The sequence below is a fragment of the Cetorhinus maximus genome, chromosome 14, assembly GCF_964194155.1.
Source record: "Cetorhinus maximus chromosome 14, sCetMax3.hap1.1, whole genome shotgun sequence".
Lineage (NCBI taxonomy): Eukaryota > Metazoa > Chordata > Chondrichthyes > Lamniformes > Cetorhinidae > Cetorhinus > Cetorhinus maximus.
In genome coordinates, this window is record NC_135892.1 from 102,054,910 (window position 1) to 102,079,201 (window position 24,292).

General features: G+C 46.0%; 1 protein-coding gene across 2 annotated transcripts in view; it reads right to left on the reverse strand.

The window, feature by feature from the left end:
• The window catches only part of LOC144690164 (inactive phospholipase D5-like), a 116,630-nt gene extending 93,335 nt beyond the window's left edge, over positions 1 to 23,295 (reverse strand). The window contains exon 1 of one of the 2 annotated variants that reach the window (XR_013578780.1): positions 22,900 to 23,295. Coding sequence is in view for 1 of the 2 variants with exons in the window: in XM_078557617.1 (XP_078413743.1) it covers positions 22,900 to 23,076 (177 nt within the window). In the remaining variant the exon portion in view is untranslated. The remainder of the gene's footprint in view (positions 1 to 22,899) is intronic. The other variant, XM_078557617.1, reaches the window with a different exon arrangement.
• Between the last annotated feature and the right edge of the window lie 997 nt (positions 23,296 to 24,292).

A 24,292-nucleotide genomic window follows, 5' to 3' on the forward strand; every position in this document is an offset into this window, starting at 1 on the left:
CAATCCTTTTAAAGTAAAAACTGTCCTACACTTTGCAGACCTTGCTCCTCACATTTGAGAGTTAAATCCAACCAATGATTGATGTTCTTCCATTGGCAAATAACAACAGTGCAAGTGGATCATTTACGCTATCCCAGAGATTTTCTTGTGCCCATTGATTCGAACAGAACATACAGATATGAAGAGTTCCTTCCTTCCAGGCAAAATAATTCTCAAAGCACTGTGTGTTATCTAGGAATCTAGGAGAACGACTCACTTGTCAGGGGTCTTCTTTCATGTCATTTTTCACCCACTCTCGTCATTCCTTTAATCGGGTATACTCATACCTGTCAAGAGCAATTATTGGTTCTTTCCAAAAATGGAACTGGAGATGTCAAAACTATTTTAGATAGCTACATTGAAACCCAATCTGAAAAACAGAAACTCTACAGAGACAATAAGGTTTTTGCAGGATTATCATTCAATGTAACAGCACACACTGATTGAAGTGCTGCGTTGGCCACTATTCACAATTATGAAATATGCGTGTGTCTGACAAATGCATCAATGATTTCCCTATAAATGGTGGACAGTGAAAATCTCCCCTTTTAGGAGTCACAATAAAGTGCTGACATTGGCAAATGGCGAAATCGCAAATGGTGAACTTGCTTTACAATGGGAGTCAATTATCTAGGTTCCAGCAATGCGAGGGAAACATTGATTTGTGCAGTTACTTTCTGTTGGCCACAACAGCCCTGCTATCAATTTCTCATTTTCAATCCCATACCGATATTTTTGTACCTGTATGCCTGTGCATAATAGCAATCTACTCAGCACAGAGTGAGTCACCTTTGCAACTGCGGCACCTCAATCTCACCTGTGTGTAAGGAGGCACAAATCCTTTGAGTCCGGAAAGATGTGTTACTTTTATGACATCTTGCTTTTTTAAAAATTCATTAATGGGTGCAGGAGTCACTGACCACCAGTATTTATTGCCCACCCATCCCTAATAGCCCTTGTTCAGGAGGCATTTAAGAGTCAACCACATTGCTGTGGGTCTGGAGTCACATGTAGGCCAGGGCAGGTAAAGACATGAGTGAACCAGAAGGGTTTTTGCGACAATCGTTTCAGACTCTTAATTCCAGATTTTTATTGAATTCAAATTTCACCATGTGCCGTGGTGGGTTTCGATCCCCGGTCTGGAATGATTGTCCAGTGATAATACCACTATGCCACTGCCTCCTCTGTGTCTTCAGCAAGAAAGGGAAAAACTTAAATCTCTAACTTTAGGAACAGTGACAGTTTGTTGTCAGACTAGCTTTGCTTAGCATTTAAAGTGTGCCTTTAATCCAAGTTGAATTAAAAACGAAGCAAGTCCTGCCCATTTCAAGTGGGGCATGTTGATTAAAATTGAGCCCCATGAGTAAAGAATTTAAAGCAACTATGAGACTACGAGGGCAATTTTTATTTCCAGTGTAAATTGGGTTTAAAACCGCAGATAAGTGAACAGTTGGGCCCACAATGGGCAACCTGGTGTACAAAGGCTTTAGCGTAGGCAAATTAATATGCGAAGACAGAACTTTACTGTAACAAAAACAAAAATATCTGGAAAAGCTCAGCAGGTCTGACAGCATCTGCAGAGAGGAACACAGTTAACCTTTCAAGTCCGTATGACTCTTCATCAGAACTAAGGAAAACTAGAAATGAGATGAAATATAAGCTGGTTGAGGGGGGGTGGAACAGGTAGAGCTGGATAGAGGGCCAGCGATAGGTGGAGGCAAAGAAGAGATTGCCAAAGATGTCATAGACCAAAGGACAAAAGGGTGTTGATGGTGGTGATATTAGTTAAGGAATGTGCTAATGGTGACATTTAGGGTAGAAAGCAGGATGAGCAAGTGACAGATAGCCCTAGTGGGGGTGGAGTTGGGGGAAGGGATTGAAACAGGCTAAAAGGTGGAGATAAAACAATGGATGAAACTTTATTGTATGTTCCTCCATGAGATGGGATTTTAGCACATTAGTTGATGCACTATTTTTTTGCAGTCTTGTACCTGTTTATTTTAAATGTGATTTGTTAAAGTAGTTTGGAAGAGAATTTATCATAAACATATTAACCAGTGTACTAAAAATAACACAGAGTAAAGTAAACTCAATAGAATAATAACTTTGCATTGCTCCACAATGACACACAGTTTGGTGCAGTCTCGTAGCAAACTAAGTCCCAGGTTTGTTCCTCAGTCTGTGCTCCTGTTCACTGATTTCACCTGAGGCTCTACCATTGAGGCTTTATAAAAAAACAAATCCTTCCTGGGATGTGGATGCTGCTGGCAAGACTGGCATTTATTGCATATTTCTAATCGCTCTGAGACACTAGTAGTTGGCTTTCTTTAATTGTAGCAATTTGAAATAAGCGAGTAGCTTTTGCTAGGCCACTTCAGAAAAAGTTCACCAATTGATGTGGGACTGGAGTTCCACCTAAGCCAGGCCAGGTAAGGCTGACAGGTTTCCTTCCCTAAATGAACATTAGCAAATGGTTGGGTTTTTTATGACCATGCAATAACTTCCTGGTCACTTTTTATTGATAACAGTTCTTTATATTTTTACTTATAAGGCATTGACTTTGGCTTAAGTCTCACCTCTCAGTCAGGTGGTGTGGGTTCATGCCCCATTCCAGGGATGAGCCCATAGCCTAATTTCTCACTCCCGATGCAGTACGGAGGGACTGCTGCACCTTTGAAGGTGCCATAATTTAGATAAGATGTTAAGCAAGAGGTGCCATGTGCCTTAGCAGGCAAAAGTAAACAGTCTAATGACACTATTTCAAAGAACAGAGGGGGACCTTTCCCTGGTGTCCTCACTAATACTTACCTCTCAACCAATATTGTTAAAATAGATTCTTTTTATTTGTTCACAGGATGTGCACTTTGCTGGTAAGGCCAGCATTTATGGACTATCCCTATTGGGAAATTTGCAGATGACATGAAGATTGGCCGAGTAGTGGATAGTCATAATCTCCAAAACGATATAGATGAGTTGGTGGAGCGGGCAGTAAAGTGGCAGGTGGATTTTAACATAGAGAAGTGTGAGGTCATACATTTAGGGAGGTCAAACAGTTACAGGGATTACACAATAAATGAGAATATACTAAGAGGGGTAGATGAAGTGAGAGATCTTGGCGTACAAGTACACAGGTCCCTAAAGGTAGCAGTTCAAGTAGACAAGGTTGTAAAGAAGGCATATAGAATGCTCTCCTTCATTAGCAGAGGTATAGAATATAAAAGTAAGGATATAATGTTGGAATTATATAAAACACTGGTGAGGCCACAACTGGAATATTGTGCGCAGTTCTGGTCACATTACAGGAAGGACGTAATAGCTCTGGAGGCAGTGCAGAGGAGGTTTACAAGAATGTTGCCAGGGTTAGAAAAGTGTAGCTACGAGGAGAGATTGGATAGGTTGGGGTTATTTTCCTTAGAACAAAGAAGGTTGAAAGGTGACTTGATTAAGGTGTACAAAATTATGAGGGGAATAGATAGAGTGGACAGGATAAAATTGTTTCCCTTGGTGGAGAATTCTAGAGCCAGGGGACATAGATTCAAGATAAGTGGCAGAAGGTGTAGAGGGCACATGAGGAAGAACTTTTTTTACGCAGAGGGTAGTGGGTGTCTGGAATTCGCTGCCCAAGTTGGTGGTAGAGGCAGAAACTCTAAACTCTTTTAAAAAGTACCTGGATCTGCATCTTAAGTCCTATAAGCTGCAGGACAATGGGCCAGGGGCAGGAAGGTGGGATTAGAAAGGGCACCTGGGTGTTCTTGGGCTGGCATGGACAAGATGGGCCGAATGGCCTCCCTCTGTGCTGTAACTTTTCTATGCTTCTGTGGTTCTAAGGTGGTTGCAAGCTACCTTTTTAAAACACTGCAGCCTGAGTGCCCTGGGTACTCCCAGGGATATTAAATAGGCAGTTCCAGGATTTTGACCAAGCAACAATGAAGGACCAGCGATACCTTCTCAATTCAGGATGGTGTGTAGTCTGGAAGGCAACTTGCAGATGGCGGCGTTTCTGTGTGCCTGCTGCCCTTGTCCTTTGAGGCAACAAAGGTCGCAGGTTTGGAAGATGCTGTCAAAGGAGGCTTGACGAATGTATCTTGTAGATGGTACACACTGCAGCCACTGTGTGCCAGTGATGGAGGGAGTGAATGTTTAGGTTGGTGGATGGGGTTCCAATCAAGTGGCTGCTTTGTCTTGGATGGTGCCGAGCTTCTTCAGTGTTGTTGGCATCGCATTCCTCCAAGCAAGTGGAGAGTATTCCATCAAACTCTTACTCTGTGCTTTGTAGATGGTGGAAAATGTTTGGGGAATCAAGAGGTGAGTCACATGCTACAGAATTCCCAGCCTCTGATCTGTCCTTGTAGCTACAGTATTTATGTGGTTGGTCCAGTTAAGTTTCCGGTCAACGGAAGGCCCAGGACTTTGATAGTGGGGGATTCAGTGATGGTAACGCTGTTAAATGTTAAGGGGCGATGGTTAGATTCTCTTTTGTTGGAGATGGTCATTACCTGGCACTTATGTGGCATGAATGTTATTTGCCACTTATGAGCCCAAGCCTGAATAGTGTCCAGGTCTACTAAATGAGGGCATGAACTATTTCATTGTCTAAGGAGTTGCAAATTCAACTGCACATTGTTCACTGACGTCCTTGTGATGGAGGAAAGGTCATTGATGACGCAGCTGAAGATGGTTGGGCCTAGGGTATGACCCCGAGGCGCTCCTGCAGTGATGTCCTGGGGCTGAGATGATTGACCTCCAACCGTCACAACTATATTTCTCTGTGTTAGATACAACTCAAACAAGTGTTTTCCCCATGATTCCCATTGACTCCAGTTTTGCTGGGGCACTTTGATGCTTGGTCAAATGTTGCCTTGGTGTCGAGGGCGGTCATTCTCAGTCTCACCTCTGGATTTCAACTCTTTTGTCCATGTTTGGGCCAAGACTGTAATGAGCTCTGGAATTAAGCGGCCCTGGCGGAACCCAAACTGAGCATCAGAGAGCAGGTTACTGCTGTGCAAGTGCCACTCAACAGCACTGTCAACAATACCTGCCAGCACTTTACCAATGATTGAGAGTAGACTGATGTGGCTGTAACCCAAATTGGGTTTGTCCTGTCTTTGTGGACAGGACACACCTGGGCAATTTTCCACATTATCAGGTAGATGCTAGTGTTACAGCTGTACTGGACCAGCTGAGTCAGAGGTGCAGCTAGTTCTAGAGCACAAGTATTCAGCGCTACAGTGGGGATGTTGTCAGGAGAAATAGGCTGAAGTTAAGAAAACTCACTTTGAATTGGATTGTTCAGGGTATCCTGTTTCTTTACCTGGGTCTTTTAAAACCTGTGTGTCTTACTGTTGCCTTAACAAAAGTGTAACTGGGAGTTAGATTAATTAGGGGATTTAGAAGTTATCATCGTAATAATTTGTAGAAATAGACCTTCACTGTATCCGGTATGCTCAGCCATATCTTGTCCTCTGACCTCCTGCTCCCCTCCGTCTTTTTTAATCGAAATATTGATTATTCAACTTCTCTTACGGGCCCCACGTTGGTTGATACTCTTAATGGTTCTCTTGTTCAGGTACCATCCCCACCCTTGCCCCTTTCAAAGCTGCCTTCATCACTCCTCTCCTCAAAGAACCTACCCTTGACCTCTCTGCACCTGCATAATACTGCCCCTTCTCCAACATCTGCTTCCTCTACAAAATACTTTAATGTGTTGTCATTTTCCAAATTTGTGTCTGTTCTGGCACAGCTGATGGTAAATGCTGAGTTGTTCAAATCTCAAAGGGAAACTTGAAACAACTGCCACAACTTGTTTTGCAATTTGTATAAATTTCGAGATGCGTGCCTTGAATTCAGCAGTAATAAAACCACCAAGTCTTACAGGTTTCTTACCAAACTAAATTAAACCTTTATTAATAGAAGAAATGATTTAAAAACATATATAGATCTACAAATTACAACTATGATAACTTCTAAATCCCCTAGTTAATCTAACTCCCAGTTACACTTTCGTTAAGGCAACAGTAAGACACAAAGTGAGTTACCTTAACTTCAGTTCTTTGCAGACAGCAGCTTGAGGCTTATATGCTGAAGGCGTTTCACACTTGTTACATCTTAGGATGCCTGCCTTTACACACAGCCTTTTCTCCTTTATACATATTTTCCCCTTTGAATGCAATTCCCATTGTTTCACTATGTCTTTGGACTTTACCTCTCTGATCATAAAAATTTATTATAGAACCAATTTTACCAGCAATCTTTAGGGAAAATAAATGCACTGGGCTGTGCCCTTCGGTTCTCCGATGCCTGCCTTGCTGTCCTTCTCGAAGAGGTGTCCAGCCATCGGGAGGTGTTGTTTCCGGAGGATGGGAGCAGGAGGGTCCCCCATGTGACCAGGCAGGCGTGGCAGGAGGTGGCAGAGGCTGTTAGCTCTCGAGATGCTGTGCGGCGCACAGGAACACAGTGCTGCAAGCGCTTCAATGATTTGTTGCGCTCTGGAAGGGTGAGTACTATGTCAGCCTTGGCCATTTTACCCAGCAGGTAGCCTTAGCCTTTGAGACCCCCCCCTCCCCCACGTCTTAGTGTCGTTTCTGCATTGGGCATTTGGCGCACGCTGGGTGGGCAGACAGATAGTGACCATGCTTACATCAGCCTTATTGGTTGAGGAGAAGATGGGTTCTCCCTGCAGCATATGTTGGTGTTTGTCGCATTTGAGTAGTCTGGGAGCAACCTGCAAGGGAGGCAGCTAGACACATACTCAGAACTCCAACACATGTCTTATTGATGGTGATGAGATGGTGGAAGGGGAGCCTCAAGTTGTCGTGGCCAAGAGCCATCTGCTGGCCTCAGCGCCACACCTAGTTGCGCCTCCTTGTCATGGGCGCTAAGACCCGTGTGCTATTCAAAGTGATGGACGCCGAATGTGTCCAAGGTGGCCATTGGGGGAGGGGGTTGGGAGCAGCCGTACTATCTTCTGGGGACTGATCACCAGTAGTGTGGACAGGAGCCACTGGAGGCCTCAGATGGGCCACTGTGGTTGGGGTGCAGCATGCGCTTGCAGAGTACATGAGCGATCAGCCCCAATAAATGCTCTTCTCTGTTCTGCAGGCAAAAACTGAGAGCAATATCCCGGAGCGTCAGCGGACTGGTGGTGGGCACACCATGCTGCAGCACCTCATCACGTAAGAGGAGCAGGTCACGGAGCTGGGGAGGAGGCAGGCGGCCAGATCGGCAGGTGTCGGCGAGGCTGGGGTCCAGCGACCAGGTATTTGAGGCCCACAGTCCCATCCACTCTGTCTCCCCACCATCCAAAGCACTGATGATTGCTGCAATCGTTAATGCTGCAACACTGCTCATTCACAGACTGATACAGTCAGATGTGTGGGTCATACACAAAGGTTCCTCAGCCCCTTGAGGATGCGCGTCTCTAGCACCTTCCAAAGTTGCCTTATTCCATTTGTAACCACTATCCCCATGGCCTAACATGCCATGGCATCGCTGCTGCACATCCAAAGACTTATTGCATCTTAGGAGGGTTTGTACCTCCACCACCCTTTCAGCCAGTGTGTCCCACATTACTCTAACCAAAAGGTCCTCAGCACCTCACCTGCCAACCTCATAAATAAATGCCACCACATTAGTCATCCCTGCCCCAAGGGGAAATGTTGCCTTCTGTCCACCCATTCTGTGCTCCTCATAACAGTATAAAAGGTCAATAATGTGACCCGTCAATCTCCTATGCTCCACGGCAAATGTCACAAGTGTTTGCAATATTTCCTCATAACTCAACTCCCCAGGCCAGCATGCATCCAGGTCAGGGACCTCTGCACTCTCCCCACTCCAATGCCATCCCTCCCATGAAGCGCAGGTCACAACTGAATGCAGAAGTGTAGCTGTGGCCTCGCCAGAGTTTTCTGTACTTGCAACATGACCTCCCTTTTCCTACATTCTATTCCTCGGCTAATAAAGGCAAGTCTGGTTTCGACCTTGTTAAACGGCTCATGTTCCTGTTCTGCTACCTTAACGGGCCTGCCCAGCAAGGTCCCTGTAATCGTCGTGACTTCCCGTGGTCCTACCATTACTCATGTATTCCCGTACCTTGCTTGTCTTGCCCAAGTGCTTAACCGCACACTTATCCACATAACATTCCATGTGGCATTCCTTAGGCCATCTGACCAGCCTGGCTGTATGCGCGTGTAATGTTTGGGTCTCCTCTTGACTATTTACCACCCCACCAATGTTCGTCTCCATAGGCTCTTGAAGGGTGAACGACTTATGAGGCGGGCGGGCGGGGGGGGGGATGAAAGGTGTTACTGACTGAACCCTAACCGATGCACTATCCTTGTTGTTAATTTCAGCATCACCACTGCATGGCCGCCAGGAACAAGTCCAGAGCCCCCCCCCTCCACACCTGAGAGCCAACACTTGCAACTTGTGTCACATCCTTTCAGCATCCAGGCACCAACGCAGCGACAAACACTTCGGTGGGGATTATGACGGTGGCTAGTGTCCCAGGGCACAATGGAAAGGGCACTTCACAATCGCTGGAGGAGATGGCACGGACAGAGAGTGCCAATGGCGCCAGCAGCCGGAGGACTGCAGGGGACCAGGCACATGCTGAGTCGGGCAGTGATGATGTGCCTCTGGAGATGTCAGCCATGCAGCAGCTGCAGGACAAGTGGCAGGGTGCGCGGGAGCATCTGGCAGGGTTGCATGAGGGTGTGCTTCACTTGGTCTCTGTGCTGGAGGAATCCAGGCAGAGTGTCAGTGATGGCATGAACCTCAGGACAGAGCTTCAGGCTTCCTCCATTGAGAGATTGGTGACTCTCATGGAGAGCGGCTTCAATCGGATTGAGAATCTTCTGATGGGAGTTATGCTCTGACCTGCAAGCCCTCACAGTGCTAACGGCCACAGGTGGTCATTCGCAATGTGGGAGATGTTCTGGGCACCAAGTGTCGGCGCTCAGTGCCCATCCATCTGCGGTGAGCAGGGAGATCCAATGTGACCTCATATCGGCGCAGCAGCTGCCTGTCGTCGCTGCGAGCTCCTCTCAGGGCGCTCCAGATGAGGGCAGCAGCTCCTCCATCCCTCTGCCAGTGACCATTGCATCCGTTGAGGCCGCGACAACTGGGCAGGTGCCAGTTCTGGAACTAGCCATTCCCTCCCAGGCGGAGCCAGCACAGGCTCCATGGGCCAGAGGACGGCCACCAAGGTCGTCAAGGCCAACAGGACATCAGAGTCAGCAGGCTCTCTCACAAGCCACTCCGAGCGATGGGGCGGCACCTAGACGTAGCACCCGCAAACGTAAGCATAAGGCACGTTAGGCACTCCATGGGTTTCTCACTGGTGATTTTGTGTTGGTCCTAGATTAGGGAATATATCATTATGTACATCAGAGTGACATTTGTGCTTTATTTTGGTGGGAATAAAGTCCAGTTTTCTGACCATGGCTGAGGGTGTTTCCTTTGTGCTGCATTTGTATGTTTCACAGACATCTCATGAGTGTTTGAGTGGACATTGATGTTTCTGTACTAAGCCCTTAGTTGCAGCTGAACAGGTGAAAGATGTTGCACCTAAGTGCCACGTGTGGAAGCGCCAGGCAATGCTGGTCCTGCTGATCCATGTGTGTGGAGCTAGCTGAAGGTTCGCTGGATTAAAGTGTCCCGGATGTCCCTGCCTCCTTGGTGTAGTAGCGGGTCAGCGTGCTGCCCCTCATCATTGCCCTGTGCTTCCTCATCCTCTGAGGCACTGCTGGATCCATCATGTGCGGCCTCATCCACTGCGTCAAGGTCTTCATCGTCAACTACATTCCCCCTTTCCAGCGCAAGATTGTGCAGAGCGCAGCATGCTACCACTATCAGAGAGACGTGATCTGGGGGGTACTGGACTGCGCCCCCTGAGCGGTCCAGGCAACGGAAGCGCATCTTGAGAAGACCGATGGCTCTCTCCACCACAGCCCTTGTGGTGCCGTGGCTCTTATTGTAGTGCTCCTCAGCTTCTGTTTTTGGATGGCGGAGAGGCATCATGAGCCACCTTCGGAGGGGATAGCCCTTACCACCCACCAGCCAACCATCCAGCCGAGCCAGAGCACTGAAGAGCCCCGGCACCTGGGAGTGTCTGAGGATGTAGGCGTCGTGGGAGCTGCCTGGGTACCTTGCACAGACTTGCAGAATCAGCATCCTGTGATCACACACTATCTGCACGTTCATGGAGTGGAATCCCTTCCTATTGACGAAGGCACCGGGCTCACCTGCTGGCGCCTTGATGGCCACATGTGTACAGTCTATAGCACCCTGGACACGGGGGAAGCCTCTGGCTCGCTGTGTCTGACTTGCCTGGTCGCAGCAGAAGTGGATGAAGGTCAATGCCCGTCTGAACCTGCTTGACACAAGTGTGGACAGCTGATTGGGAGACACTGCAAAGATCACCCACCGAGCCCTGGAAGGAGCCAGATGCATAGAAGTGGAGGGCAACTGTGACCTTCAGAGCCACTGGCATGGGGTGTCCACCCACACAGTTAGGGGAGATCTCAGGGCCAATCATCTGACAGATATAGTTGACTGTCCCCCTTAACAGACGGAGCCTCCTTTGGCACTGCACCTCAGTCATATTGAGGTAGCTGCTTCACCGCCTGCATACCCTGGCAGCAGGATAGTGGCGTCTTCTGCGTCCCCTTCCACCTTGGGCAACCTCTTGACCCTGTGGCCCTTGTGCCTGCGCCTGGCCTCCCAAAGGTGGCTCTCCTGGAGGCTGATTGTCCAGTCCTGGCCTCCTCCTTATTCTATCCCTCCATTCCTCCTCAGAGTAGCTGCCTCCAGTGGAGATGTCAGAATCCATACCCAGGCTAAATGGGGGCCTCCGGAAAGCTGCAGGCCCGATAAAGATTACTGTCTGCAGACTGCTGAGCTGAAGCTTCAAAGTACAGAGAAAGCTATTGGAAATCGATCTGAACTGCTAACAATCACACAGGAAAGTTTAAAACACTTTCTGCATTAAATACTTCAGAAAAAACATTAACAACCCCTCTGAGCCCACATATGCCGCGTGTGGATGAGGTTTGTTAAAAAATCGGTTACCTGCCTGCCCGTTGGGCCCATGCGCCGAGCCGAAGATCGCACAGGCTCCTCAAAATCGGCTTCAATTGCCGAGTTAAGGGCCTTAACAAGGCCTTTAATTAATGGCGGGTGCGTGTCGTGCTTCATAGCGCATCCGCCCACCTAAATATCGCGATGCCACGCGCTGACGTCGGGACGCTCGCGCGACATTTTAAGCGCTGACGTGTGGGCTCCGCCACCTGCACGTCAGCCATAAAATTCTGCCCACAGTTTCTGAACTTCACCTGGCTAGGTGACACATTTCACCCCCCCTTTGAAAACAATCTATTCTGGTTTATTTAAAAATGCAAGTGTTGTTTTACACCTTACATCTGTCTGCTTAACATTTCAAACCTGGCTTATCTCCTGACACATCAAAGGCTTCAGACCTTTAATCCAATTAAGCCACACACACATGACCTTTTTTTACAATAAATTCCAATAACATTATTATATCTTCCTGAAAATGTCAATTTTTTCCACAATTTTATATTCAAATCTCTCCAACCAGATTTCTGGCTTGACCACAGTATTGAGACAGCTCTTGTTAAAGTCGCAGATGAGGTTCTTTGGACGATGACCATGAAAAGCTATTCCTCCTCGTCCTTCTCAACCTGTCTGCAGCTTTTGATGGAGGTGCTCATATCGTTTCCCTCCAATGCCTCACCTCCAGGTGAGTGGAACGTCCCTAACTTGGTCCCATTCCTACTTTTCTATAATCATAGTCACAGAATGGGGAGGAGGGGTGTTGGTCAGGGGCATAGTGGTAATGTCACTCGACTGATAATCCCGAACCCCAGGCTAATGTTCTTGGGACACAGGTTGAAATCTCACCACAGCAGCTGATGGAATTTAAATTCAATTAATACATCAAGGATTAAAAGCTAGCCTCAGTAATGGGGACCATGAAACCACTGTCGATTGTCATAAAAACCCATCTGCTTCACTAATGTCCTTCAGGGAAGGAAATCTGCCGTCCTTACCTGTTCTGGCCTACATGTGACTTCAGAGCCACTACAATGTGGTTCACTCTTAAATGCCCTCTGAAACTCATTTAGATCAAACTGCTACAAAGCGACCCGTACCATCGAGAAGGCCAAGAACAGCAGAAGCATGGGAACACCATCACCTGCAAGTTCCCCTCCAGGCCACACGCCATTCTGACTTGGAAATGTATCACTGTTCCTTCACTATCACTGGGTACAAAATCCTGGAACTCCCTTCCTAAGGGCACTGTGGGTGTTCCAAATCACATGGACTGCAGCAGTTCAAGGCGGCTCACCACCACCTTCTCAATGGCAATTAGGGATGGGAAATAAATGCTGGCCTTGCCATCAATGCTCACATCCCGTGAACAAACAGCTGTCCTTCTCACTCTCATTGTTACCTCTAGAGTTCATCAAAGATCTTCTTTGGTCCCCATCCCTTTCTCATTTACATTCTACCCCACATCGAGAACATCTGAAAACACATCAGTTTCCACATATATGCCAACACCACTTTGCTCTATCTCACCACCAACTCTTGGACTCCTCCACTGCCTCAGTCCCGTCAGACTGCTTGTCTGACATCCAATATTGGAGGAGCAGAAATTTCCTCCAACTAAATAACAGGAAAACCGAAACCATTGGGGAGCCAGTGGGTAGCGAACCTCCTTTTGGCTCAGAAACACCCGGTCCGTGTCTCACCCCAGGACTTGATGGCAATGGAAGGTGCATTCATAACATGGCCAAACAGGTTGGTTATCAATCTGTAATTCCTTCCGATATGCCTATGGCAAGCAGTAAGAGCGGGAGAATCTCCTGGTCAGCCATGCTTGCTGTGAAGTGGTGCCCCTCAAGCTATCGGTTCCAGAAAAAACTAGCTCCGGAAACAGACATAAGCATGTGCTTTGGCTGCCTCATGTGTCACTAGACATGGAAAGCTTCTAAGTCTAAGAAGCAACTGGACTGAATTTTCCAGTCTCATGGAGGTGGATTAGGAAGCGGAACAGGGAGCAAAATAGGAAGAGCACGTGTGTCAGCCATCTGATGCATTTCTGCCTCTGTGGAATTTTGCTGGATGTAACTAGCAGAATAGAGAAGGGAGAACCAGTGGATGTGGTGTATTTGGATTTTCAGAAAGCTTTTGATAAAGTCCCACGTAAGAGGTTAGTGTGCAAAATTAAAGCACATGGGATGGGGGTACTATATTGGCATGGATTGAGAATTGATTAGCAGGCAAGAAACAGAGAGTAGAAATAAGTGGATCTTTTTCGGAGTGGCAGGCGGTGACTAGTGGGGTGCTTGGGCCCCAGCTATTTACAATGTATATCAATGATTTAGATGAGGGAACCAAATGTAACATTTCCAAGTTTGCTGATGACACAAAACTAGGTGGGAATGTGAGCAGTGAGGAGGATGTTAAGAGGTTTCAAGGTGATTTAGACAAATTGAGGGAGTGGGCAAATACATGGCAGATGCAGTATAAACATGGATAAGTGTGAAATTATTCACTTTGGTTGAAAAAACAGGAATGGCAGAGTATTACTTAAATGGTGATAGATTGGGAAATGCTGATGTACAAAGGGACCTGGGTATCGTTATACATCAATCACCGAAAGCAAGCATGCAAGTGCAGCAAGCAGGTAAGAAGGCAAATGGTATGTTGGCCTTCACTGCAAGAGGACTCAAGTACAGGGGCAAGGATGTCTTACTTCAGCTGTGCAGGGCCTTGGTAAGACCACACCTGGAGCATTGTGTGCAGTTTTGGTCTCCTTACCTAAGAAAGGATATACTTGTCATAGGGGGAGTGCAGCGAAGGTTCATCAGACTGATTCCTGGGATGGCAGGATTGTCGTATGAGGAGAGATTGGGCCGACTATGCCTATATTCACTGGAGTTTAAAAGAATGAGAGGAGATCTCATCGAAACGTATAAAATTCTGACAGGGCGGGACAGACTGGATGGAGGGATGATGTTTCCTCTGGCTGGGGGGGTCTAGAACAAGGGGTCACAATTTCAGGATACAGGGTAGGCCATTTAGGACTGAGATTAGGAGAAACTTCCTCACTCAGGTGGTGGTGAACCTGAGGAATTCTCTATGACAGAAGGCTGTGGAGGCCAAGTCACTGAATATAGTTAAAGAAGGAAATAGATTTCTAGACTCTAAAGGCATCAAGGGGTATGGGGAGAGAGCCGGAGTATGATGTTGAGATAGAGGATCAGTCGTGATCATATTGAAACACAGATCAGGCTCGAAGGGCCAAATGACTTATTTCTGCTTCTATTTTCTATGTTTCTATGAAATGAATGTGGCAGAGGCTATCTAGCCAGCAGTGGCATGTAGCCAATTAGGCCCATTCTTGGGCCAATTGGTGGAGGGATGCCACCACTGCCGGGATCTTCACAACGGTGAAAGGGTTCCTGCTTAGGCCGCAGCCCATCATTTAACTTGAGGCAACCCCGAGGGCAGGCCCAGGACACCACAGCCCCCCTCCATCAGCCCAGGGTGGACTCACTGGGATGCGATGGCCACAGCCATGGATGGATCCCCCTCCACACTGATCACCTTGACAGCTGTGACTATAAGGAATTTTTAAACTTATACAAGAAAGCACCTCCATTTTGAGGCACCCTCATGGTCTCCTGCCTGTCTCAGCAGCGCACACCTCTCACGGTGGAGCTGCCACTTGGACCTTGCTCTGAGCTCTTCCATTGGCTCTCTCACTTCCCTGGTCCGCCCACTGTCCTTAATCAGATGAAGTTTTCAGCAGCAACTTCTCAATTGACTGTTGCCGGGAAGATGGCGAGCCGCATCCTGCCATAGCCACTGCCAGGACCCAGACCTGGAATTGAAGCCAGCGTCAGAATCGCAACGCAACCAGGAAAATCCAGTCCCATCTTGTGCTCCATTCCCTGCCCACCATTTCCATTTCTAGGAACCGCCCTAGGTTGAGTAATACCATTTTCAATCTTGGTGCTCTATTTGACCTTGAATTGAGTTGATGACAGCACTCCTACACCATCACCAAGATTGCCTATTTCCATCTCCCTAACACTTGACTCCGACCTTCCCAAAGCTCATCCGCTGCTGAAGCCATCATCCATATTTTTATTACCACTAGACTTGACTTCTATGTGCTCCTGACTGGCTTCCCATCCTCCACCATACCTAAATCTGTGTTCATTCAAAAAACTCTGCTACTCCCATATCTCAGCCTGCTCCAAATCTCACTCCCGAATCACTCCTGTGCTTGTTGAATTTCATGGCTCACTGTTCGAAAACACCTCAACTTTAAATCCTCATCCTCGTTTTCAAATCCCACCATGTCCTGGCCTCTCTCTATCTATGTAGCTACCACCAGCCCTACATGCTTTTGTGATCTTTGTGCTCCTCCAATTCTGGCCTACTCACGTATCCCTGATTTTAATTGCTCCACTAAGCTTTCAATTGTCTGACCCTAAATTCTGGATATCTGTCCTTAAACCTCTCATCTCTCTCTTCTCTTAAAGATGCCCCTAAAAGTGTACCTCTTTGATCAAGCCTTTGGTCATCTTTCCCGATTTCTCCTTCTATGGCTCAGGTGACAAAAAATATCAAAAATGTTTTTAAAATTAATGTTGCTCTCATTAATTGCCTTGGAATGTTTTACATTTATATAGCGCCTTTAACACGGTAAGTTATTGTTATTCCCCCCCCTCATGTTGGTTCTGTCACCACTTGCCACAAGCCTAGCCTGTAGCCAGTGCTGCTACTGAACCATTCTTGGTGTTGGACATTCTGTGCCCTTGGTACTCTGTGTTTCTTCAAAATGGTGTTCAATATGGAGGAGTACTGTTTCAACAGCTGAGGAGGATGGTAGGTGCTAATCGGCAGGAAGTTTCCTTACCTATTTGACCTGATGCCATGAGATTCATGGGGTCTAGAGTCAACATTGATGACTCCCAGGGCCACTCCCATCCGACTGGTATACCATGGTGCCGCCACCTCTGGTGAGTCTATCCTGTCCCACCAGACATACCCAGGGATGGTGATGGAGTCTAGGACAATGGCTAAAAAGTATGATTCTGTATGACTATATTAGGCTGCTGCTTTATAGTCTGTGGGACATCTCTCCAAATTTTGGCAAAAATCCTCAGGTATTAGTGAGGAGAACTTTACAGGGTTGACTGGGCACGTCCGGTAACTATGCTGATGCATTTTTATGCTCTTTGTAGCAGATTGGTACAACTATGGCTTGCCAAGATATTTTAAAGGATAGTTAAGATTCAACCACATTGCTGTGGGTCTGGTGTTACATCCAGCGGGTTACATCTTTCCTAAAAGACATAAGTGAACAAGATGAGTTTTTACAAGACTCAGGTTGTTTCACCATCACCATTACCTGAAGTGGCTTTTTATTTCATTGACAGAATTTAAATTCCCCAGTTGTGATGGTGGGATTTGAATTCATGTCTGGATCATTAGCCTCTGGGATTACTGGTCCTGTAACATAACCAGTATGCTACTTTATCCATAATTATCAGATTGTGATCTCATTGCTGTTTGTGGGACCTTGAACACAAATTTGGCTGCACTGTTGCTTGAGCTGGGCTGCTCCCAGCTCTCAAAAATAAGTCAAATATGGTACACAGCAAACATTAGACAATAGAGGTCATAGATTTCATCCCATAAATTGAAAATGGATGAGGTGTTCCCAGAATATAATCACATTGTGTCTAATTAAAAATGCCTGCGTGTGTTCAGTTTGGAGACTGTGAAAGTCAAATAATCTCTTTATTTACATATGTTCTGGCAGCCTTGAAGCTGCCAGTAAAAAATGAGACTTGTGAATCTCAGCTTCAGACTGCAATACTAACATACTAAACACTTCTTTTGCTATGAATGCTGGACTTTACAAGGCAATTATGTTTGAAAATGTCTTCTTTCACTTAATGTAAAATTGGCAATTCCAGAAGCATCCCAGCTCAGAGACAGGCCTATGTGGTCTGGTTGCCAGGGGTGAAACTCAAGCAGAAACCTACTGAAATCGAATGACAGTTTTCACACCTGACCACAGTGGGAAGAATTTTCGGGTCGGCGGGGGCGGGGCCAGCTTGCCGATGCGTAAAATGACACGCGGTGACGTCAGGCGTGCATCCCGACGTCACCACGCGTCATTTAGATTGTCAGTTCGGCAGGCACACAGCCAAGTTGGCTGTGCGCCTGCCAAACCGTCAAAGGCCTATTAAGGTCATTAAGAAAGTAATTAAAGCTGTTAAGAATGCTGCCTGTCCAACCTTAAGGTTTGCGGGCAAGCGAAGAGCCCAGGCAGCCTTCACATTTTTCATGAAACCTCATCCACGGGCGGGATGAGGTTTGATGAAAGGTTTATTAATTAAAAATTTTTGAAAAAATTAATGGACATGTCCCAGCTCATGTGACAGTTTCTCATGAGGGGGCATGTCCTTAAATTTTATTTTTTTTTAAACCTTTCTTCAATGTTTCATAAGTGAAAGTAATCTCCCTAAGGCACCTTCGTGCCTCAGGGAGATTTCTGCGCTCTTTTGCAGGCATGCATGAAAGAGCGCAGGCCCCGACTCAGGGAACCTCCCCCCCCACCCCACCCCACCCCGCACAGGGAGCGCACAGTGCTTCTGGGTGTGTATCACGCTGGGCAGACCTTAGCTGGCCTGCCCACGTAAAATGGCGGCACTGATCGGGTTCTCACCTGACCCTCACAACTCCCCCACCAAAGGGGGGAAATTTCTGCCCAGTAACTCATAGTAAAGGGACAGCTGCTTTGGGAGATACAGGGAGAGTGAATAAGCAACTACTACTGTGTGGAGGAACAAAGCAGCTAGTGTTGTGGGGAAGCAGCATCTTTGTAAGAGTTTGTTTTCTCTTCAAAAGGAAGGGATCAGAGCAGATGGGGCTTCTAGAGATTTAAGGAGTTGACGAGCTGGGCCTTGCTGGTAAAAGTCGGATCTGAAAGACTCAAACCGGGTGGAACAACTTTCAAAGGACACTGGTAGTTTTGACCTAGCACGGCAGAGAGAAGCGAGCCTGCTGGAGAGCGGGGAGAAACACTGGACTTGTCCTTGTAATGCTACATATCTGCTAGAAGTGCTGTGCGCAACAAAATGGAATTGTAAGACGTATCTTGATTGAGTCAGTTAGTTAATGCAAAAGCACCTTTTCTTTAGTTGCCTGTTAATTAATGTTTGATCTGTGTTGATCTTAGCTTGTTTGTTACAGTAAAAGTTTTAGAATGTGCAATCTTATTCTTCGGTTATTTTCATTGGTTGCTTTGGAAATTCATTTCGTTTTTAAAAAGTTATCGGTTTCTACAGTGATCATAACACTTTGTGTGTTTAAGTTTAATTTATCCGCTACCAACCACGTGCTTAAACCCCTCTCCTCTACAACTCATTGCTGTTTGTGGGAGTTTGCTGAATGCATATTGGCTGCCATGTTTCTTACATTACAACCATGACTACACTTCAAAAAAAGCTGTACTTCATTGGCAGTAAAGCACTTTGAGCTGACAGTGGCCATGAAAAGTGTTATATAAATGCAAGTTTTTTTCACATCTAACAACAACGAGAATGAGCTCATGGATTTTTGCATTAGCATCAAGATAGAGACAATCCATTCAGCTGCCTCTGCTGCTTCTATCCTTTCCCTTTACCCACTAATCTGAATCTCTCCCCTGCCCACTAACACTAGCCTTCAGTCTCTATCTTCTTTCTAGTCTCTTTCACCTCTCTCACTCTCTCTCTCATCTCCCTTCTCAGCTCATTTCATCTATGAAGCCTACTTCCTGCTCCCTCAAATCCATTCCCACTGACCTCCTGATCATCCAGCTTGCCTTCTTCGCCCGCATGTGAGCTGTCACTGTAAATGGTTCCCTCTCCTCAGGTACTGTTCCCCTCCATTTCAAAAGCACTGCTGATACCTCTCTGCTTAAAAACCAAACCTCTTGCAAACATCTCCAACCTCTTTTTTTCCCCCTTTCCAAAGCCCTTGAACATACATACAAATTAGGAGCAGGAGTAGGAGTGGGCCATTCAGCCCCTTGAGCCTGGTCCTCCATTCAATAAGATCTTAGCTGATCTGATTGTGGCCTCAACTCCACATTCCGCCTACCCTCAATAACGTTAGATTCTTGACTAACAAGGGAGTCAATCTACCCCAGCCTTCAAAATATTCAATGACCCTGCCTCCACCACTTTCTGGGGGAAGAGCATTTCAAAGACTCAACCCTCAGAAAAAATTTCTCCTCATCTCCACCTTAAATGGAAGACTCCTTATTTTTAAACTGTGTCCCCTAGTTCTAGACTCTCCCTGCCAAGTGCCCTCAGGATCTTACATGTTGCAGTAAGATCACCTCTCATTCTTCTAAACTCCAATGGACAGGCCCAACCTGTCCAACCTTTCCTCATAAGATAACCACCCCCATCCCAGATATCGGTCAGGTGAACCTTCTCTGAATTGCTTCTACTGCATTTATGTCCTCTCTTAATGAGGAGACCAAAACTGTACGCAGTACTCCAGACGTGATCTCACCAGCATCCTGTCAAACTGTAGCAAAACTTCCCTACTTTTATATTTCATTCCCCTCTCAATAAACAACATTCCATTTGCCTTCCTGATCACTTGCTGTACCTGCATACTAACTTTTTGTCATCATCTTCCAGGTGCATTCCCGTCTCTCCTAAAACATCCTGTATGAATCCCCTGTAACCAGTTTCCATCCTTGCAATAGTACAATATGGTCCTAACCAAAGTTACAAACAACATTTTCTATGACTATTACCATGTTATATTATCCCTCCTTGTCCTTCTCAGCCCCTTTCCAACTTTTGACACAACTGACATTATTGCATTCAATGCCTCTCCTTTGTATCCTGGTTCACTGGGACTCCCCTTGCTTGATTATACACTTAACTACCTGATTGTAGCCAATGAGTGTCCAGCATTTGCATCTTTTCCCATCACCTCAAGGCCAGCGAGGACATATTCTTGGTCCCTTCCTTCCTCATTTACATGCTCTCCCTTGGTAACATCATCTGCAAACACAGGGTCGACCTTCATGTTCACACTGATGACACCAAGTTCTACCTCTCCAGCATCTCCCCCTCAAACTCACCACTGCCTCTGTGCAGAGACACTCTTTATCCAGTATTATTTAGCTGGAGGAAACTGCTGCTCCAATGGGAAAACTGAAATCATCAGGATAGATGGTGGTGTAGTGGTAATGTCACTGGACTAGTAAACAGAGACCCAGGCAGAATGCTCCGGGAGCACAGGTTCAAGTCCCACCTCGGCAGCTGGTGGAATTTTAATTCAATTAATCAAATCTGGAATTGAAAGGTAGTCTCAGTGATGATGACCATGAAACTATTGTTTAAAAAAAAACAGCTGGTTCACTATTTCCCTCGAGGGAAGGAAATCTGTTGCCTTCAAGGTCTGGCCTACATGTGACTCCAGACACACAGCAATGTGGCTGAGTCTTAACTGCCCACAAGTCACTCAGTTCAAAGGCAATTAGGGATGGGCAACAAATGCTGACCTTGTCAGCGACACCCACATCCCAAGAAAGAATAAAGAAAAAAAAAATTTCAGCCACTGCCACAAATTTCAAGCCCTTGCCCATGACTCCACAAGACTGTTTCCAGTTCCATGTCCCCAGTTGAGGTTCCAACCTCATATCCTGCCCAAAACAAAGACCACCTGTTTCCAATTGTGTAACATCAACTGCCTCTGCTCCTACTTCAGCCCATCTGCTTCCCAAACCCTCAACCTTGGCACTGTCATCGACAGACTTGACTATTCCAATACTATTGTTGTCAGCATCCCAACCTTTGCCCTCAATGAACCAGCTCATTCAAAACTTTTCCGCCTCTTTCCTATCTCACATCAAGTCCCACTTACCCATCATCTCGATCCTCCACCTGGTCCTCCAATGTCTCAAATTGAATATCTTTCATTCTTCTTTTTAAACCACTCAAAGGCCTTGCCTCTCCAAATCTGTAAACTCCTCCTACAAAACTCATCTAAACTCACTCTATTCCTCTGGACATTTGCACATGCCCTCCCTTTGCTCCACCATTTGTGGCCTTGCTTTCAACCACCTAAGCATTATGTTCAGAACCCCTCCACCCTGAACACCTTCTTAAAACTCATCTCTTTGACCAAGCTTCTAATATCTCCTTTTGCTCGGTATCCACCTTTCCCCCTTTCAGCTCTGCAAAGTGCCTTAAAAATCTCTTTTTTACTTTAAAGGAGTAAGTTATTAATCAGAATTTTCATTTTATTTGCTTCCTTTCTATAGATTTCCTCTAGAGTTTCCAACTGTGATTAAAATTACTCCTGGAGATTTCATCACATGACTTGCCCTCATGCTCCAGCCATTAGTCAGCTAACACATCCATCCTTGTGACTTACTGCCTTCCTACACCAATTGGAAAGCAAAAAGACTCATTACCCAATTGGATGATGCTTGACTGTCAGCCAAATAGCTGTTGTGTTTTTCCATTTTCAATATTTTTATATCCGGTAAAGAGAAATGTTCAACTATCTTTTTTAGTGTCCTGATGATTTTTCTTCAAGGTTGCACACAGCAGCGTCCTGGAGATTGATACTGAATTCCTGGATACCCCAAACCAATCCTGGAGAGTTGGCAACCCTAGTCTCCTCAGATGGGCGACCTTCACCAGAGCCCAGAGGACATAATTGACCAAAGTGTGACTCGGTCTCTGATTTTCACCCCTCTCTGTGGGAAATGAGTCCAGAAGCTCACTTAATATGATGGACAAGAGTGAGAACTACGTGCATGAGGAAATCACAGGCAAGATCCCATGGTCCACCTGAGTGGTATAGGATGTGTCGTGTAGAAAGCTGATGATTAGCTAAGAACAACAAACAGTATATTCACTTAATGCAACTGGACAGAATGGAGCAGCTACCTGGCTTGAAATTCACTGAGTTATAGCCCAGTGAATAGCCTGCCAACAGAGTAAAATTTTGCTCTTGTGTATTGGAAAGAAGAGCTTGTACCTACCACATACTAATGTAATTAGTGGACGCTTCCATTCAATTAAGTCATCAAATATGCCACTGATCAATATTTTTGTCCCAACGTGGATAAATTTACATGCCACTCACTCCAACTCAGCATGAGGTAATGTTACCAGGCTAAAAGTTCACTCCCATCAGTTTGTCTTCTGAACACCTACCACCCCACCCCCAACTGCCTTCCCTCCCCTCACCCCAATAAAATCTGGTATCATCAACTACTGCACGTTTTCCCACTCATTCTAGGAATTTGCAGGGATTACATTGGTTAAAGACTGCTGCTCTGTGTTAAAACAACCCTCTGCACTGACTCTGCCTGGGGAATTCCTCTTCACTTGACTTACATTTGCCACTTGGTGTTTTAAAAACACTTCAGTCTTCAACAGCAACCAGAAGTCTACTTCTCCCTGGCTGCTTGCATGAGGCCACTGTTAAAAGTTCCATCTCATAAGTAACTTTAGTTCAGGGGCTTTGTGCTATCCTGGATATTTTTAGGCATAATTGCAAGCAAAAACAAAGAGAACCTGTAACTTTGCGGTCAGTAAAATACAGATTTCATTGTTACTATCATCTATTGTGCTTCCAATACCATGCACAGAAATTTAATTATTTAAAGCATTTCAATTATTTATCAAATATTTCATGCTTCAATCCAATAGCCCCCCTCAACCCCCATATATTACCTCTGCAAATCTCCCCTTTACCTTAAAACCAAAAATAGAACAAATGGCTTACATGCTCGCTTTTGCCCCTGTTATTGAGATAGACTGAAACAGTGTAATCCTTCTTCTTGGTAGCACTGTACAAGTTAGAAGCCCCTCGAGTGGGGTTCTGAGACGCCTCCCTCGGTCCTGTTTTTAATTTCAGCTGATCGTAGGGTTCCTCTGGCAGTCGGTCGTGCTTAACTTCCATTTTTCCAGAAAAAATAAATAAATAAATCCCAATCAGTGATTTCTGAGCGTTCGCATTTGGGAACGGAGGGGCAGCGGGACAGGACACTGGAAGTGTCTCGGCTGACAACTCAGGTACTCTTGGTGGTGCTGGTGCTGCTGCTGATGCAGCTCATGCCTGTTGAGGAGATGCATCAACAGCAGCAGCACCGATCGAAGGGCTATGTACAGCTTAGTGGGCGGGGCACAGGTTTTGTGTGCGTGTGGCGCAGTGAGCTGCAGGAGAAGGAGTGGGAGGGGGTGTGGAATTTCATACAGCCACATTATCCAGGCTGTGTTTTAAGGGACGGTGTGGTGAAATGAAGTGTCAAGTGAGCAGCTCTCATCATGTTATTCGGTGCCAACTAGGATGTGCTCGTGGCTAAGGTGGAATTCAGTTAAAAAGCAACATCCTCGCAGAGTTACTGGGTTATCAATTAAGGGACAACAGTCAAAAGAAAATAAGTAAGGAGATCGACTGATTGTGATGGAGGCAAGCTCCAGAAATGTTAATAAAGATGCAAGTTGAGGCCACATGATCCTCTCACTTAGCAGCAGGCCATTAAGTTCATGTTCTCTATATCCTCGACATAATTTGTCACTGAAGTGCCAAGAGGAACATGATGTGGAATGCTACAGCCCAGACATAGTGCCGTAGGTGCTATGACACAACAGGGGAGAAACACTGGTACGAGGGGCACAGGCCAGCATATATCAACGCACACGTTCTTACACCGTGGCATAACATTGCTTAAATCATTTTTATTTGGATTTCATAGGGGTATTTGGTTAAGTTTTAAAATCGTTTTTAAAATCCTTTATCCTTTGCTCGTTTGGCAGAGAAAGTGTAGGTAAACTCCCAATGCCACTTGTATATTTAACTACAGCCACAAATGACCTAAAGCAGAAAATGCTGGAAATACTCAGCAGCTCAGGCAGCACCCGTGGAGAGAGAAACAAAGCGAATGTTTCAGGTTGATGACTTTTCAACTGTGCTTCACTCTTCACAGAAGCTGCCAGACCTGCTGAGTATTTCCAACATTTTCCTGCTCCAGCAACTGCAGTGTTTTATTTTTGTATTAGTCACGAATGGCATCCTCTCCAATTGCATTATCTCTCCCCATCCTCCTCAACTTCCCTCAGTCTTTGGAATGATTGATCACACCATCCTCCTCCAACACCTCTGCCCTGTTACTTAG